The sequence below is a fragment of the Platichthys flesus genome, chromosome 21 (assembly GCF_949316205.1).
Source record: "Platichthys flesus chromosome 21, fPlaFle2.1, whole genome shotgun sequence".
NCBI lineage: Eukaryota > Metazoa > Chordata > Actinopteri > Pleuronectiformes > Pleuronectidae > Platichthys > Platichthys flesus.
In genome coordinates, this window is record NC_084965.1 from 275,121 (window position 1) to 294,017 (window position 18,897).

The 18,897-nt window shown below is 48.2% G+C and overlaps 2 protein-coding genes across 3 annotated transcripts; one reads left to right on the forward strand and one right to left on the reverse strand.

Annotated features, from left to right (window-relative positions):
* Positions 1-789: 789 nt before the first annotated feature.
* Positions 790-7,298, reverse strand: LOC133932537 (actin-related protein 3B-like). 2 transcript variants are annotated; one of them, XM_062379259.1, is made up of 12 exons: positions 7,149-7,298; positions 6,920-6,975; positions 6,446-6,570; positions 6,250-6,360; positions 5,882-5,977; positions 5,645-5,752; positions 5,425-5,568; positions 4,933-5,106; positions 4,663-4,755; positions 4,446-4,571; positions 4,117-4,200; positions 790-2,305 (listed from the first exon to the last, which is right to left on the reverse strand). In XM_062379259.1, the coding sequence occupies exons 1-12, from the start codon at positions 7,190-7,192 to the stop codon at positions 2,210-2,212; spliced, it is 1,257 nt and encodes a 418-aa protein (XP_062235243.1). In that variant the 5' UTR covers positions 7,193-7,298; the 3' UTR covers positions 790-2,209. The 2 variants fall into 2 exon arrangements, with proteins under 2 accessions (XP_062235243.1, XP_062235244.1); XM_062379260.1 differs by lacking the exons at positions 6,446-6,570; positions 7,149-7,298 and having other exon boundaries at positions 6,250-6,389; positions 6,920-6,938.
* A 2,101-nt stretch (positions 7,299-9,399) lies between these two features.
* Positions 9,400-17,473, forward strand: galnt11 (UDP-N-acetyl-alpha-D-galactosamine:polypeptide N-acetylgalactosaminyltransferase 11 (GalNAc-T11)). The gene is made up of 12 exons (XM_062379457.1): positions 9,400-9,582; positions 11,066-11,322; positions 11,419-11,542; positions 11,832-11,998; positions 12,089-12,214; positions 13,927-14,176; positions 14,254-14,371; positions 14,561-14,713; positions 14,794-15,012; positions 15,083-15,187; positions 15,265-15,402; positions 16,867-17,473. Exons 2-12 carry the CDS (start codon positions 11,100-11,102, stop codon positions 16,996-16,998), a joined length of 1,755 nt encoding a protein of 584 aa, XP_062235441.1. The 5' UTR covers positions 9,400-9,582; positions 11,066-11,099; the 3' UTR covers positions 16,999-17,473.
* Positions 17,474-18,897: the final 1,424 nt, after the last annotated feature.

Sequence of the window (18,897 nt, forward strand, 5' to 3'; positions counted from 1 at the left end):
AGTCCCAGGTTCAGTATCAGTAAACAGGTTCAGTTCAACGGAGAAGGAAATCCGAACAACTCCTGCAATGCTAGAGCTTTTTCCACCTGCTGACTGATTGTACGTAAAATCCACTAAAACCTCCTCAGGGTTCCCAAGAACCTCCTTATGAACCATTACAACTTCCAAAGTAATCATTGAATCCACCTATTTCACCACTAGAACCCTCTAATGGACCAGGAGCCTTCATGGATGGATATCCACCTGAGCAGTCGGCCAGCAGCTCGGAACATTTGCTGAGCTTGTCCTCCTGCTTGGCAAAGCTGGCCCCGCCCTCGCAGCGATTCAGCCAATAGAAAGCAGAGTTGCTGTCAATAAGCAGGAGGGCCAGACCGGGCTGCGATGAGAAGGAGTTCTCCAGGAAGTGGAGGGTGAGGAGGAGCTGGGAGGAGGAGGAGCATTGGACGACCAGGAGGCAAGACAGACACAAACACAACACCTCCTCATCTGACCCAGCAGAGGGTACTCTAGACCTGTTTTCAAAATAAGAGCCCTTCTGAGTTTCTGTTGACTGAATCCTTTCAATTTGTTGTAAAAAGGTTTTATATTTTGAAATATTTGCAGGAGTGGAAGATGCTCGGTTTCATATTGTATAGTACTGGCATTGATGTGAGTATATAATACTACTTAGATCATTCCATATCTCTGTCTCTCAAACACAAACACTGAGCAAAAAGCACAGGACAATGTGAACCAGGCAGAAAATCTTCGTCTGACTCGTTGACAATAAAAACACAAAGTAAAGTGACATCATAGCAAAACTTCTGTTATTTATGTTAAACTATGTAAAAACATATGAGCTGCAGTCGAAGCTCTGCTGCTGAAGGGCGTCCAGTGTCTGATTGTGGTGGAGACGCTGTGGTTCCTGTGGACGTCTCTTCCTGCTGATGTTGTCCCCTGGTCCTGTGAGCTGGGACACCTGGTCAACTTGTGCCAGAGGAGCACTGACCAATGAAAGGTGCAGAATACTTCCTTGTTTTCTACGTTATATTTGTGTCACACCCTGGAAGCAGTAATGTTGGAGGTGGAGTGTTTATTGACAGTTGCTCAGTATCCAGCTACAGATCATTAACATGTGGACGTCATCACAAAGCTAAATCTCTGTCGGCTCATTTATACGCTCGCTGGCTGTCCAACCACAAGTCACCTGATCACAGTGTGTGGATCAATACATTTATCAGGTGCAAATACCTGAGCCCAACAATCTGGAGTCCTGACGACAAGTCCTGAGTAACGATTAGTCCCAAATCAGTAAAACATCAAATGTCCAGAGTAAGTACCAACAACTTCAAAGTAAGTACTGACAAGTACAAATATCTGTATGTTGTACTGAAACAACTCAAATAAAGACACAATGAAATCCCACAAGTACAGAAGCTGTAATGATGAATAAAAACCTTATATATACAGCCTATGATAAAAACACATTCTGTATTTCCTGTATACGCTCCTGCTGACAGTGTTACTGAAGTTATGACCTGTTCCACTGTTGTCTATAAATATTGACACACTGACTGCAGTCGTTTATGATTCATCAACACACACACACACACACACACAGTTACTCACAGTTTGTGATTAAGTCACTTCTGGAAGTTAATCATACTCTAAATAAACCAAATCAGTGAAACAGAACACTTCTTTATGACGTATGTGAGGAAACAGAACAACATGTGCTGATCTGCCATGTTTCCTCACTGACATGCTAACATGCTAACACAGGGACTGAGCGCTGGAGGACATCTATGCAAGAGACGAGTGAAGAGACGAACATCTCTACGTCAGAAACATGAAAACAGATCCTCTCCTTGGCTTCGTGTTTGGAACAGTTTCAGAGTCTGGACTTGAACCTGCAACCGATGTGGTGTCAGCTCTGAGTGAAGACTGGAAACTTTCACTGATTTCTAACTGTGTTTGCTTCACCTGCTCCAGACCTCCATGTGCCTGCGGAGGCTGAGCTAGTATGCTAACAGTCTGTTAGCCTTGACTGAAACATGCAAGGGGCAAGGGACAGAGATGCTAACAGCTCAGTGACTGGTGTCTAATAACAGATGGCAGGTGACAAGGGCAGCAGGCTAACAGGCTAACAGGCTGGCTAGCTAATTGGCTGTAGGTACAAAGGCCAAACAGGCTGATAACAGCTAATGGGCTAACACGCTAGCACACGGCTTCAGGACATGATGCCGAACACGGGGTTGTGTCGACAGATGCTCGGTCCAATCTCATCGTAGTCCTTTTTCGAGTGACACGCCTGGAAAAACTCTGGCTGCAGTCACAAACAATAAATACACACAAAACAACAAATATCAACAAACAAATACACATAAGTTGAGCGTTTTAACCAGGTGAGACCATAGACTGTACAGCCGTGGCCAAAAGTTTTGAGAGTATTGGTTTTCAGAAAGTGTGTTGCTTCAGTGTTTTTAGATCTGTTTGTCAAATGATACTATGGTATACTGAAGTATAATTACTGGCATTTCATAAGTGTCAAAAGATCTTATTGACAATTACACTGAGTTCATGCAAAGAGTCAATATTTGCAGTGTTGCCTCTTCTTTTTCAAGACCTCTGCAATTCACCCTGGCATGCTGTCAATTAACTTCTGGGCCACATCCTGACTGATGGCAGCTCATTCTTCATATCGATGCTTGGACTTGGTCAGAATTTGTGGGTTTTTGTTTGTCCACCCGCCTCTTGAGGATTGACCACACTTTCTCAGTGGGATTAAGGTCTGGGGCGTTTCCTTGCCATGGACCCAAAGTTTCGATGTTTTGTTTCCCGAGCCACTTAGTTATCACTTTCGCCTTATGGCAAGGTGCTCCATCATGCTGGAGAAGGCATTGTTAGTCACCAAACAGTTCTTGGATGGTTGGGAGAAGTGGCTCTCTGAGGATGTTTTGGTTACATTCTATATTCATGGCCGTGTTCTTAGGAAAAATTGTTGATTAGCCCACTCCCTTGGCTGAGAAGCATGAAGGGTCTCAGGATGTTTTACTGTTGGCACGACACAGGACGGATGGTAGTGCTCACCTTTTCTTCTCCGGACAGGCTTTCTTCCAGATGCCCTAAACAATCTGAAAGGGGATTCATCAGAGAAAATGACTTCACCCCAGACCTCATCAGTCCAATCCCTGTACCTTTGGCAGAATATCAGTCTGTCCTGATGTTGTTCCTGGAGAGAAGTGTCTTCTTTGCTGCCCTTCTTGACACCAGACCATCCTCCAAACGTCTTTGCCTCACTGTGCATGCAGATGCACTCACACCTGCCTGCTGCCATTCCTGAGCAACCACTGCACTGATGGTGCCCCGATCCCTCAGCTGGATCAACTTTAGGAGATGTTCCTGTCACTTGCTGGACTTTCTTGGGTGCCCTGACGCCTTATTCACACGATTGAACCTCTGTCCTTGAAGTTCTTGATGATCAGATAACTGGTCGATTTAGGTGCAATCTTACTATCAGCAATATCCTTGCCTATTTGTGCAAAACAATGATGACTGCACGTGTTTCCTTGCAGGTTACCATGGTTAACAGAGGAAGGACAATGATTTCAAGCACCACCCTCCTTTCACAGCTTCCAGTCTGCAATTCTGTCTCAATCAGGATGACAGAGTGATCTCCAGACTTGTCCCGGTCAACACTCTCCCCTGTGTTAACAAGAGAATCACTGACATGATGTCAGCTGGTCCTTTTGAGGCAGGGCTGAAATACAGTGGAAATGTTTTTTTGGAGATAAAGTTCATTCTCATGGCAAAGAGGGACTTTGCAATTAATTTCAATTAATCTGATCACTCTTCATAACATTCTGGAGTATATGCAAATTGTCCACATAAAAACTGAGGCAGCAGACTTTGTGAAAATTAAGATTTGTTCTCAAAACTTTTGGCCACGGCTGTAGATAGTGTGAGACGTGTGTGAGCCCTTGTTTATCTGTCTTTGCGAGGACCTTCATGGAGACGTCACAACGTTCATGCATCACAGGTCAGAGTCAGGGTTAAGTGCAGAACTGGATCAGGAAGTCACTGAGGATCCTGTGAACCAATACATTGTTGTGTGTGTGATTTTGTGGGTGTGGTTACCGTGGATGCCAACATGGAGCCTCCAAACCAGACGGCGTAACGCTGCATGTGATGTGTCACCACCTGAATCTCCATCGGCTTCGGCTGCAAATTAAAATGATCAGGGAGTCGATGAGTCATCAGCAGAGTAAAGAGGAGAAACTTCCAACAAACTTCAAATCAAGAGGGTTCTGAGGTTCACAACACGTTTTCCTACAGCAGGTGATGTCCCACTGTCAGAGGACATCATCAGGGGAGGAGCCTGAGCCACAGAACTACATCTGTCATACAGGCCATGTTGGAGCGAGTCTTTACAACTGGTTTGTTGGTTTGAGTCTCTGTGCTCTGACCTTTATCCGTCCTCCACTCAGCTCTTCGCTCAGTCTCAGTCGGGCATCAACCACCCTCTTCAGGTCTCTCTGCAGCCGCCGGCCGAAGTCTCTGAACATGGTGGATCCTCCGGACAACACGATGTTCTGCAACAGGCACACTTTTAGTTCAAAACACCTGGGGTTCAAAGTTGTCTGCCGAGTGAGACCTCTGAAAACAACAACATATATGTGGTACCTTGTAGAGCGGCCTCCTCACATCGATTGGACAACTCTGAATGACCTCATCCACGACATCAGAGATGGGCTGCATGAAGTCTGGGTTAGCAAACTGCAAACACACAATATCATTCTCTTTCACTTTATCAATTGATTACAAAACAAACATGAACTTCGGCTGAACTGTATGAGTATGTGGAAACCAGCTGCCTCCTTCCGCATGATCAGCTCATTGATGAAGTCACTTTTTAGTTTTTCTAGTAGTTTTTCTCTTGAACCATTGAGTTACCTCCGGGTGGAAGAAGATCTCTGGGCCCAGGAAGCGTTCGTAGCCCACGTCGATGTGGAATGGGGTCTGACTGACGGCATTCACTCCATGGAACTGTTTGATCCATTTCCCCGGGTCACAGTCGTACTTAGTGAACTCCTTCACAATGTCTGGACAGATGTAACCGTACCGCTCCTACACACAGACACACACAATGCACACAACTAGAATTACTGCCCTGCGGTTGTATTTTCCACCACTAACCCTAACACCCCAGTTTCAGTCATCTTTGAGTCCACTTGAACATTTCTGCCAAAGTTGAAGAAATTCCATCAATGTGGTTTTGAGATATTGTGTTCAAATTCACAACAATGACACAGACGGACAGAAAACTCAAATATATCCCTCTGGCCACTAGGTGTTGCCAGTGTGCAGGGGAATAACCCAGTGAGACACATTGAGCTTTCAAGTATCTCTTTGAGGAGGAGCAGTTGATGAAGAGGAGGGGTTCACCTTGACTGCCTTGGCGGTCTCCAGCGACTGCTCCGGGGGAATCCCCAGCTCTCTGTCTCTGAGCAGCTGCTGGATGAAGAAGGTAATGTCCCGCCCTGCGATGGGGATTTGTTTTATACAGCTGCCAATCACGAAGCCCTCAGCCTGTCACAGCAACCAATCAGTGAGCAGAGACGCTCAAAACAACAGCCAGTACAATTCAAATGATGTTGTGTCTGACCACAGGGATGGTGTGTGTGACTCCATCTCCGCTGTCGATGACGATGCCGGTCAGAGTCCTCTGTCCCACCTGCCGGGACGTCCAGGACGCTGCTAACGCGAGCACTGCCTGACAGGAGGACACAGTCACTACACTGCCTGGAGCCTCCTCAAGCACCTCAAGGTCCCTTTCAAGGACCCTTCTGACCTCTACCTGGGAAATCTGTCATGTGACTATTATTGTGGTCGACATATTCACCTGTACAGCGATGTAGAGTCCAGGTATGTTGAAGGTCTCAAACATGATCTCAGCCAGGTACTCTCTGTTCTCTGGAGTGTTGAGAGGAGGCTCTGTCTAAACACACACACACACACACACACACACACAAACAAAGGAACTTAAAACCCTCTAAACCTGCTCCAGGGTTGATACAACCTACTCCAAACCCTCCCAACATCTGGAACCCCCTCAAGGACGTCTCTAATCTCCCAGTGGACACCTGGAACCTGTTCAATCATCTGACTGGACCACCTCAAGGATCTCTACTTCCTCCTTAATAACAACCTCCTCCAGCACCTGTGGCACCTACGAGTAGAACAACACACTCTCCTTAACAATGTACCCACCATGAGGAAACTGTGGTCCTCAGGTTCTGCTCGAAGGTACTTGAAGATGACCTGCTCCATAAACTTCTCCATCAGATCCCAGTCTTCCACCATCCCATGACGGATGGGCCACTAAACAGAATATAAGAGCAGAAGACAACCTGAGACAGAAGGAGAATAGAGAGCAGAAGATCAAACAATGGCCCTCTTCTTGAACCTTTGTTGCATAGTTGGGTTTGTCTACGGCCTCGTCTCCAATGTAGAAGTCCAGGTCGTCAACTCCTCGTACAAGTCTCCTCTGGGCCTGTTCTCCTATGCTGGCCGACTCTTTGATGGCGATGCCTGGTCCCACATACACACAGGCATCGAGTTAAGGAACCCTAACCCTAACCCTAACCTTAAAGTTAATCAATCAGTTACAGTCAGTGAGCTGCTACCCAAATACCTGAAGACAAGAAAAGCTGACTCAACATGTAAGTGCTGAAAAGAAGATGAGTCAGCAGGTTTTACAACGTCTTAAAATACTTGAGTCGTTTAAATGCAGAAGAAGAATTAACCCGTTTATGAGACAGTCAGCTGAGACCTGTTCCAACCTTTGACCTTTTAACACAATAGTAACCAGATCTGTCATGTAAACCTACATGACAGATATGATATATGAGCAACACATGTGTGACTGCGTGGTTCTTACATGACGGCATGATGAACTGCGGCGCTGTGTTTCCAGCGTAACCGATCTTGGTGTACCTGCATCACACAGATTCGACACTGTTAGTAAACAGATCGGGCCAATCACAGCCGCTTGTCTCAAAGAGGGAGGGTTTGTTTACACACACACACACACACCCAAACACACAGGGGCCTTCTCTCTATCTAAATACATGATGACAAAAACACACAACGTCACAGTGTGTCCTCACCCGGTCCCACAGTCTATGACGCAGGGAGAAGGCTGCAGAGACATGTTGAGGTTCAGATCTGTTGTTGTGACCGGATCAGTGCAGAGAGAGAGAGAGATAGAGAGAGAGAGAGAGAGGGAGAGAGGGAGAGAGAGAGGGAGAGAGAGAGAGAGAGGGGGGGGGGCTCTGTCTATTTCTATACCTCTCCACCCCCCCCCCCCCCCCCCCCCCCCCTCTCTCTCGGAACAGTTCCGGGTCGGAGGGAACGATGAAGAAAATAGAAACGGATCTGAGTATTAACCGGAGTGTGTGAGTGTGTGTGTGTGTGTGTGAGACAGTTTGTGTGTGTGTGTTCACGTGATGTTGTGACTGCCTGTGAAAAGACACAAATCATCTGCGCAGACACATCAGCAGAGATCATAAAGATAGATGGCGTCTGTCTGCTGTCCAGCTCATTGACCTCCTCCTCCAGGTTAGCAGATGGGACATGAACCATGTACAGATGTTTCTGTCCAGCTCATTGACCTCCTCCTCCAGGTTAGCAGATGGGACATGAACCATGTACAGATGTTTCTGTCCAGCTCATTGACCTCCTCCTCCAGGTTAGCAGATGGGACATGGACCATGTACAGATGTTTCTGTCCAGCTCGTTAACCCCTCCTCCGGGTTAGCAGATTGGACATGGACCATGTACAGATGTTTCTGTCCAGCTCGTTAACCTCCTCCTCCAGGTTAACAAATGGGACATGGACCATGTACAGATGTTTCTGTCCAGCTCATTGACCTCCTCCTCCAGGTTAGCAGATTGGACATGGACCATGTACAGATGTTTCTGTCCAGCTCCTCCTCCTCCTGGTCAGCAGACTGGACATGGACCATGTACAGATGTTTCTGTCCAGCTCCTCCTCCTCCAGGTCAGCAGACTGGACATGGACCATGTTCAGATGTTTCTGTCCAGCTCATTAACCTCCTCCTCCAGGTCAGCAGACTGGACATGGACCATGTACAGATGTTTCTGTCCAGCTCGTTAACACCTCCTCCAGGTTAGCAGAAGGGACATGGACCATGTATAGATGTTTCTGTCCAGCTCGTTAACCTCCTCCTCCAGGTTAACAAATGGGACATGGACCATGTACAGATGTTTCTGTCCAGCTCATTGACCTCCTCCTCCAGGTTAGCAGATTGGACATGGACCATGTACAGATGTTTCTGTCCAGCTCCTCCTCCTCCAGGTCAGCAGACTGGACATGGACCATGTACAGATGTTTCTGTCCAGCTCCTCCTCCTCCAGGTCAGCAGACTGGACATGGACCATGTTCAGATGTTTCTGTCCAGCTCATTAACCTCCTCCTCCAGGTCAGCAGACTGGACATGGACCATGTACAGATGTTTCTGTCCAGCTCGTTAACACCTCCTCCAGGTTAGCAGAAGGGACATGGACCATGTATAGATGTTTCTGTCCAGCTCGTTAACCTCCTCCTCCAGGTTAACAAATGGGACATGGACCATGTACAGATGTTTCTGTCCAGCTCATTGACCTCCTCCTCCAGGTTAGCAGATTGGACATGGACCATGTACAGATGTTTCTGTCCAGCTCCTCCTCCTCCAGGTCAGCAGACTGGACATGGACCATGTACAGATGTTTCTGTCCAGCTCATTAACCTCCTCCTCCATGTTAACAAATGGGACATGGACCATGTACAGATGTTTCTGTCCAGCTCATTAACCTCCTCCTCCATGTTAACAAATGGGACATGGACCATGTACAGATGTTTCTGTCCAGCTCGTTAACCCCTCCTCCAGGTTAGCAGATGGGACATGGACCATGTTCAGATGTTTCTGTCCTTTCAGCTCGTTCTCGTCTCTGATGTTTGTTCAAGTTTCTCAACAGTTTGGTTTGGATCAGTTACTTAATGATAAAAACAGACGTCATGATCGAAGGCTGAGACTGATTCAGAATTGGTCGAGTGTGTGTGGGCGGGACTCGATTCAACGATCACTCCGGCTCAGACTCTGACTGCAAATGACGTCATCTGCACGAGATGTGAGCGTTTGAATCTGAGATTTTTTGTTTTATTTCTGGAGACGTGCCTGAACCACATGACGTCAGAGGCTAATAAAGTCTGATCATCTGTTAATAAACTGTTCACGTGGTTCAGCTCTGACAGATAAACAGTTATTGTCTCTACACACGTTGTGTTTATTATTGCTCTGGGGTCGTCGCTGGTTGTGGATTTTTAATGTACCTGTCTTCATGTGGTGTATCTTATTTTGAAAGTCTTGAGCGGAAGTGTCGTGTCTGATGGCGTCTGTGCTGCAGCTCAACAGACGATACACTGACGGTAAACATTAGCATTAGCAGCTACGGCCAGAACAGCGGACAACACCCACGACCTGAAGGAGTCCAGTCAGCTGCCACAGTGCCGCTGAGCAAACAGCTCCGAGCCGACGAGACGTGAGTGTCACATCTGGTCTCAGACTTTCTATTCACACCTTCCACCTGAGTTTAGCTAGCGATCATCGCTGTGTAACGGATTCCATTATCGGACGCGGTTGAGCTTGCACACGATCTTCTCTGTTTCTCTGTTTCTCTGTTTCTCTCACTAAGTTCTTCTTTCAAACAGGACTCAGTGAACATGACGTGTGAACACATGTCTGTGCACTTCATCACTGCGGATGAACGTCCACGTGACCCACTGAGTCCAAATCATAGCACATGTTATTGACACATAACGGATTTTATTTTGAAAGATGATTTACCTTAAACATTATGAAAACGACACATGTACAGGTCAGTTCAGATTTTAGTCAGAGTTAAGGTAACCCTTACACTTAGGGAACCCTAACCTTAACCTTAAAGTTAATGAATCAGTTACAGTCAGTGAGCTGCTGCACAAATACCTGAAGACAAGAAAAGCTGACTCAACATGTTAGTGCTGAAAAGAAGATGAGTCAGCAGGTTTTACAACGTCTTAAAATACTTGAGTCGTTCTGTTTAAATGAAGAAGAAGAATTAACCAGTTTATGAGACAGTCAGCTGAGACCTGTTCCAACCTTTGACCTTTTAACACAATAGTAACCTCTTCATTAGTATTATTATTATGAGTCTTTGACATCACTTGACCTATAACTGAGTCTCTCTCTCTGTGTCTGTCTCTAAATGGGTTCACATACTTCTGTCAGAATATGATTGACTCACTTCATGGTTTTAATGGAATCTAGTTCTGTGTCCTGCTCCTCGTCCCACTGGCAGCATGAGGAGGAACCTGCAGCTCCAGGTAGTCACGCTCCTCCAGGAGGACACATCCATATGTGTGGTCACATGACAGTTTGTGTCCACAGCAGGTTCACCACTGGAGCCTCGTTCTCCTCACAGATGAGAGCAGGTTCACACATGTGACAGGTGTGAACGAGTCCAGAGAAGCTGTGGTGAACGTGAAGCTGCTGTAACATTTATGACCGGTTTGGTGGATCAGTGATGGTCTGAGGAGGCCGATCCTGGGAGGGTCTGGAAGGTCCAGGAGGTGATGATCCTGGAAGGAGATCCCCCAGGACTCCATCCTCTGACTCCTCAGGAGCCTCATGTCCAGACGCTGTCAGGAGAACATGCAGGCACGAGAGGCCACACCCACTGAGTCACATGATGAATTGATATTCACACCAGTTGGGCAGCCTGTGGTTTCAGTTTGTAACTGGGATTTTCAGTGTGGTTTTCAATCCAGTCCTCCGTGGGTTGATGGTTTTACTTTCCGTTGATCGATGTGACGTCATTTTGTTCTCGACTGATTAAACAATGTTCATCAGAGAAGATTTCAAACCTGAACCATTCATGAAGATCTGAAGTGTGATAGAAGTGTTGAGTTTGTTTAGTTTGTTACTTCCTGTTTGTTTCCACTGTACAAACACAACCGAGTGTATCCTGTCTCTCTCTCTCACAGCAGCGTGATGTAAGGCGATGCTCGCTCGGCCACCATGGCCAGTGTCACGCTGCGGTACTTCTGTTATGGCTGTCTCGCCACCTCAGCCACTTGGTCCTTCCTGCTCTTCCTCTACTTCTCTCTGGGGGCGGAGCCTGGGGACAGCAGGACCCCTCTGCAGCACCGCAGCCAGCCAATCACCAGGGGTCCTGGCGGGCGGAGGGCGAGGAATCATCTTCTGCCAGCCAATCGGGGAGTGGAGCTGTCGCCAGAGATGGGTGAGAGGCTGTGGTGTGGTCAGGTGCTGCCTGATTGGCTAGCTGTGGTTGGTCTTTGGGGACTTGAGGTCAACTGACGGCTGTGTCTTCCTGCAGGGATGATATTTAACGAGGCGGACCAGGAGGTCAGGGACACTGGTTACCACCGACACGCCTTCAATGTCCTCATCTCCACCAGACTGGGTCACCACCGACAGCTGCCCGACACCAGAGACCAGCAGTAAGACTTTCAGATTCTAAACATTGACACACAAACTGGTTCTTCTCATGTAGTGAATCCTGTAGTTGTGTTGTCCTGGGAGAGCATCCTCACATGTCACTGATCTCTTGGTTTATTTGGGTAATTCTTGTTAAGATCTGTGAATATGACCTGAAATTTGATTGATGGATTGATAAGACACGATAATGCATCACATTCCACATACATGATGTTTAATTCATACATGTTTCATGGAGGAGGACCACATGTAGTTTGTTAAAACACAACTCGGCCTGATCCATCTCTGCAGGTGTCGGGATAAGGTGTACCCTCTGGCTCTCCCCTCGGCCAGCGTAGTGATCTGTTTCTTCAACGAGGCGTTCTCCGCCCTGCTGAGGACGGTGCACAGCGTGCTGGACCGGACGCCGGCCGACCTCCTGCACCAGATCGTCCTGGTGGACGACCACAGCGAGCTGGGTGACACCATCAACACTTCCTGCAAACGGCACAATGAAGCCTTCAAACCGTTTCTAACACAACCACCTTGATATTTGTGTTGTTGTTCAGATGAGCTGAAGAACGACTTGGATCGTTACGTCAGGGAGGAGCTTCAGGGGAAAGTGAAGCTGGTGAGAAACCAGAAGAGAGAAGGACTCATCAGAGGACGAATGATCGGAGCCTCACATGCTACTGGTACCTCCTACCTCCTCACACTATACCTCCTTCCTCCTCACACTATACCTCCTACCTCCTCACACTATACCTCCTACCTCCTCACACTATACCTCCTACCTCCTCCATCTATACCTCCTACCTCCTCCATCTATACCTCCTACCTCCTCACACTATACCTCCTACCTCCTCACACTATACATCCTACCTCCTCACACTATACCTCCTACCTCCTCACACTATACCTCCTTCCTCCTCACACTATACCTCCTTCCTCCTCACACTATACCTCCTACCTCCTCACACTATACCTCCTACCTCCTCACACTATACCTCCTACCTCCTCCATCTATACCTCCTACCTCCTCCATCTATACCTCCTACCTCCTCACACTATACCTCCTACCTCCTCACACTATACCTCCTACCTCCTCACACTATACCTCCTACCTCCTAACACTATACCTCCTTCCTCCTCACACTATACCTCCTACCTCCTCACACTATACCTCCTTCCTCCTCACACTATACCTCCTTCCTCCTCACACTATACCTCCTTCCTCCTCACACTATACATCCTACCTCCTCACACTATACATCCTACTTCCTCACACTATACCTCCTACCTCCTCACACTATACCTCCTACCTCCTCACACTATACCTCCTACCTCCTCACACTATACCTCCTACCTCCTCACACTATACCTCCTACCTCCTCACACTATACCTCCTACCTCCTCACACTATACCTCCTTCCTCCTCACACTATACCTCCTTCCTCCTCACACTATACCTCCTACCTCCTCACACTATACCTCCTACCTCCTCACACTATACCTCCTACCTCCTCACACTATACCTCCTTCCTCCTCACACTATACCTCCTTCCTCCTCACACTATACATCCTACCTCCTCACACTATACCTCCTACCTCCTCACACTATACCTCCTTCCTCCTCACACTATACCTCCTTCCTCCTCACACTATACCTCCTACCTCCTCACACTATACCTCCTTCCTCCTCACACTATACCTCCTTCCTCCTCACACTATACATCCTACCTCCTCACACTATACCTCCTACCTCCTCACACTATACCTCCTTCCTCCTCACACTATACCTCCTACCTCCTCACACTATACCTCCTACCTCCTCACACTATACCTCCTACCTCCTCACACTATACCTCCTACCTCCTCACACTATACATCCTACCTCCTCACACTATACCTCCTACCTCCTCACACTATACCTCCTACCTCCTCACACTATACCTCCTACCTCCTCACACTATACCTCCTACCTCCTCACACTATACCTCCTACCTCCTCCATCTATACCTCCTACCTCCTCACACTATACCTCCTTCCTCCTCACACTATACCTCCTATCTCCTCACACTATACCTCCTATCTCCTCACACTATACCTCCTACCTCCTCACACTATACCTCCTACCTCCTCACACTATACCTCCTACCTCCTCACACTATACCTCCTTCCTCCTCACACTATACCTCCTTCCTCCTCACACTATACATCCTACCTCCTCACACTATACATCCTACCTCCTCACACTATACATCCTACCTCCTCACACTATACCTCCTACCTCCTCACACTATACCTCCTACCTCCTCACACTATACCTCCTACCTCCTCACACTATACCTCCTACCTCCTCACACTATACCTCCTACCTCCTTCATCTGTGCCTGTCTGTGTGCAGGGGAGGTGCTGGTCTTCCTGGACAGTCACTGTGAGGTGAACCAGGCGTGGCTGCAGCCTCTTCTCGCCCCGATCCAGAACGACGCCCACACCGTCGTCTGCCCCGTCATCGACATCATCTCGTCCGACACGCTCGCTTACTCGCCCTCGCCCGTCGTCAGGGGCGGCTTCAACTGGGGGCTGCACTTCAAGTGGGACCCCGTCCCCCCCTCAGAGCTCAATGGGCCCGGCGGCACCACAGGACCAATCAGGTAACACGCTGATAACCAGCTGATTGAACAGCCAACCAGCTTAGTTATACCTAACCTCTGATGCCCCCCCCCCCCAGGTCTCCCACCATGGCTGGCGGTTTATTCGCTATGAACAGGAAGTATTTCAACGAGCTGGGACAATATGATGCAGGCATGGACATCTGGGGGGGAGAAAACCTGGAAATCTCCTTCAGGGTGAGAGCTGAGTTTTACAGACCGTTAACATGTTAGCTTAGCTTAGCATTCAGCCTGAAGGCAGCGGCGAGGAGCGGGCGCCAGACGGCTGACGTCACATCTGCATTCGTCCAATCAGTCGTAAGAGGACATCAGGTGGAGCAGGTGTGAGGGTCTCATCCGGACTAACGGTGTTTTCTGTTGGCTCAGATCTGGATGTGCGGCGGCCAGCTGCTCATCATCCCCTGCTCCAGGGTCGGACACATCTTCAGGAAGCGGCGGCCCTACGGGTCCCCGGGGGGGCAGGACACCATGGCCCATAACTCTCTGCGGCTGGCGCATGTGTGGATGGACGAGTACAAGGTGAGCACACACAACTGGGATCCAATGAGCAGCTGCGTTGTCCTCTGACCTCACTTCCTGTTTCCGTGTTGTCCTTTCAGGAGCAGTATCTGTCCCTACGTCCAGAGCTGCGTGAGCGCGGTTACGGTGACGTCAGCGAGCGCGTGGCGTTGAGGGCGCGGCTGCGGTGCCACTCGTTCCGCTGGTACCTGGACACGGTGTACCCTGAGATGCAGGCGGCCGCCAGCGGCCTCAAGCAGCAGCCGCCGCTGTTCGTCAACAAAGGTCTGAGGCGTCCCCGAGTCCTGCAGCGAGGACGGGTACGTGACAGTCCTCACGCGTGTGCTATCCATCATATGAGTCATGAACTGATCACATGCCCTCTTCCAGCTACGTAACCTAGCAACCAGCCGTTGTCTCGTGGCCCAGGGCCGAGTCAGTCAAAAGGGCGGAGCCGTGGTCCTACGGCCATGTGACCCCCGCGACCCTGAACAGGTGAGTCGATCACACACTGGAAACTGAGTGAGCCGACCTGTGACCTTTGACCCTGACCTCCTCATGTGCATGTTCAGGACTGGACCTATGACGAGGAGAGTCAGCTGATCCTCGCTGGTCTGTTGTGTCTCGACGTGTCAGAGATCAGAACCTCCGACCCGCCAAGACTCATGAAGTGTCACGGATCAGGAGGATCCCAGCAGTGGAGCCTGGGGGTGAGACACACACAGACACACACACACACAGACACACACAGACACACACACAGACACACACAGACACACACACACACAGACACACACAGACACACACACACAGACACACACAGACACACACAGACAGACAGAGACAGACAACACACACAGACACACACAGACACACACAGACACACACACAGACACACACACAGACACACACACAGACACACACAGACACACACAGACACACACACAGACACACACACAGACACACACACAGACACACACAGACAGACAGAGACAGACAACACAGAGACAGACCCACACAGACAGAGACAGACACACACACAGACAGACAGACACACACAGACAGACAGAGAGAGACAGAGACAGAGACAGACACACACAGACACACACACAGACACACACACAGACACACACACAGACACACACAGACACACACAGACACACACACAGAGACAGACAACACAGAGACAGACAGAGACAGACAGAGACAGACACACACAGACACACACACACAGACACACACAGACACACACACAGACACACACAGACACACACACACACAGACACACACAGACACACACAGACACACACACACAGACACACACAGACACACACAGACAGACAGAGACAGACAACACACACAGACACACACAGACACACACAGACACACACACAGACACACACACAGACACACACACAGACACACACAGACACACACAGACACACACACAGACACACACACAGACACACACACAGACACACACAGACAGACAGAGACAGACAACACAGAGACAGACCCACACAGACAGAGACAGACACACACACAGACAGACAGACACACACAGACAGACAGAGAGAGACAGAGACAGAGACAGACACACACAGACACACACACAGACACACACACAGACACACACAGACACACAGACAGACACACACCCACACACAGACAGACACACACACACCCACACACAGACAGACACACACAGACACACAGACAGACACACACCCACACACAGACAGACACACACACACCCACACACAGACAGACACACACAGACACACACACCCACACACAGACAGACACACACCCACACACAGACAGACACACACACACCCACACACAGACAGACACACACAGACACACACAGACAGACACACACCCACACACAGACAGACACACACACACCCACACACAGACAGACACACACAGACACACACAGACAGACACACACCCACACACAGACAGACACACACACACCCACACACAGACACACACACACACACAGAGATACACACACCCACACACAGACAGACACACACAGACACACACACACACACACACAGACAGACACACACCCACACACAGACAGACACACATACACAGACAGACGCACACAAAGACAGACACACACACGTCTCTAATAAACCATGCTCTCTCTCTCTCTCCTGTAGAAGTCTAGCCGACTCTACCAGGTCTCTGTGGGACAGTGTCTCTCGGTCTCTGAGCCAGCCGGTCCTAAGGGTTATGTGTCCATGTCGATCTGTGACGCGTCCCCGACGCAGCAGTGGACGCTCGAGGTCTGACGTCACTTTGTGTTTTCATTTTGATGCTCAGGACAATTTCTGATTTTTAATATTTATCTGTTTTGAACACAATGTTGGAGCGATCAGGTTGAGACGTCTTCAGACCATCTGACGCTTTTATTTGTATTTATTGTAAAAAATAAATTTAAAGACTGATTCTACTTTTTAAACAAATCCTGGAAATGAAGTAAAATGTGAAGTTGCTGATCCAGGGAGATGGATCCACGTGTTCTGAACCTCAGTGACACCTTTTAAACTTTGTCATCAATAAATCATCAGCTAACAAACAGAAGGGTTCAATCATTATTTTAAAAATGTGAATCTGTTTTTATAAACTGAACACGTCGAAGACCCGGACCACAACCGCAGGTCTGACTGAACCTGGACTAGAACTGGTTTGACCTGGTCCATCAGAGATCCAGTCCTCATGTTTCACTCCTTCTGTTCAAATAATAAAAGTAATTTCAAAACAAAAGTTTTCTGCATCGAATTGATGTTTATGTTGCTGTGATTCCCCCTGATGGACACCAGGGGTCAGTGTCACAACAGGAAAACTCCTCAAACACCTAGAACCTCCTCCAAAACACCTGGAACCTCCTCAAACACCTGGAACCTCCTCAAATACACCTGGAGCCTCCTCAGAAACACCTGGAACCTCATCCAATACACCTGGAGCCTCCTCAAAAACACCTGGAACCTCCTCAAAAACACCTGGAGCCTCCTCAAACACCTGGAACCTCCTCCAAAACACCTGGAACCTCCTCAAAAACACCTGGAACCTCTTCAAACACCTGGAAGCTCCTCCAAAACACCTGGAACCTCCTCCAAAACAACTGGAGCCTCCTCAAACACCTGGAGCCTCCTCCAAAACACCTGGAGCTTACTCCAAAACACCTGGAACCTTCTCAAAAACACCTGGAACCTCCTCCAAAACACCTGGAACCTCCTCGATAACCTGTTGACTCCACATGATGTGAGACAGTCACCCTTGATTGGTTGATGAGACCAAGGTTTTGACTCAAGTTTCTCCTCAGATCAATATGCTGTGTTCCTGTGGATTAGGGTTAGTGCTGTTTGAGGGTTCAGACTTCTAGGGCTCGAATCATGTTTTAGGTCAGAGCTAGGGCTAAGTGTTTGGTTAAGGTTAAGGTTAAGTGTTTGGTTAAGGTAAGAGGCAAGAGAATGTTTTGTGTCAATGAGTGTCCTCACTGAGATAGAAATACAAACGTGTGGTTATTGATGAAGAACAGGAAGTGAATTATTACAGGAAGTAATAACTGGAAGTAATCCATTACTTTCTTAATACACACACATTTGTACTAGCCCCTTACCTTAACCATCACTACTAAAAGACGAACTCTAACCCTTAAACCAAGTCTCAGTCCCCAAACCGTCCACTAGAGGGCACCAAGTGAGGACCGGCCACAATGTCCTCACTCCGTCAAAGACTCAAACCGGTCCTCACAAAGAATCTGGACAAGAACACACCTCTCCTGTAATCTGAGGATTCAAATGATAAACACACAACTGTTTTGTGTTAATGCAGATTGATTTTCACATAACACAGACACACACACTCACAGTTTTGTATTGGACTGTCGATCAATAAAGTTTCTCGGAATCTCTTAACGTGGATTTATGAGACAGATTCAGTCAAAATGACCAATCAGACGACAGCTGCTCAGACTGCATGATGACACATTAACTTGAGTGTGTTTTTGTGTGTGTGAGCGTGTGCGTTTGTGTGTGTGTGTGAGCAGAATCATCTGAGATGTGGGTTCAACTTAAAGTCAAACACAATATTAATGTTTTACATAATGAAGTCGGGAAAATACACACACTCACACACACAGACACACACACACATCTCTCCCTCCATTACCAGTATTGATCGCTCTA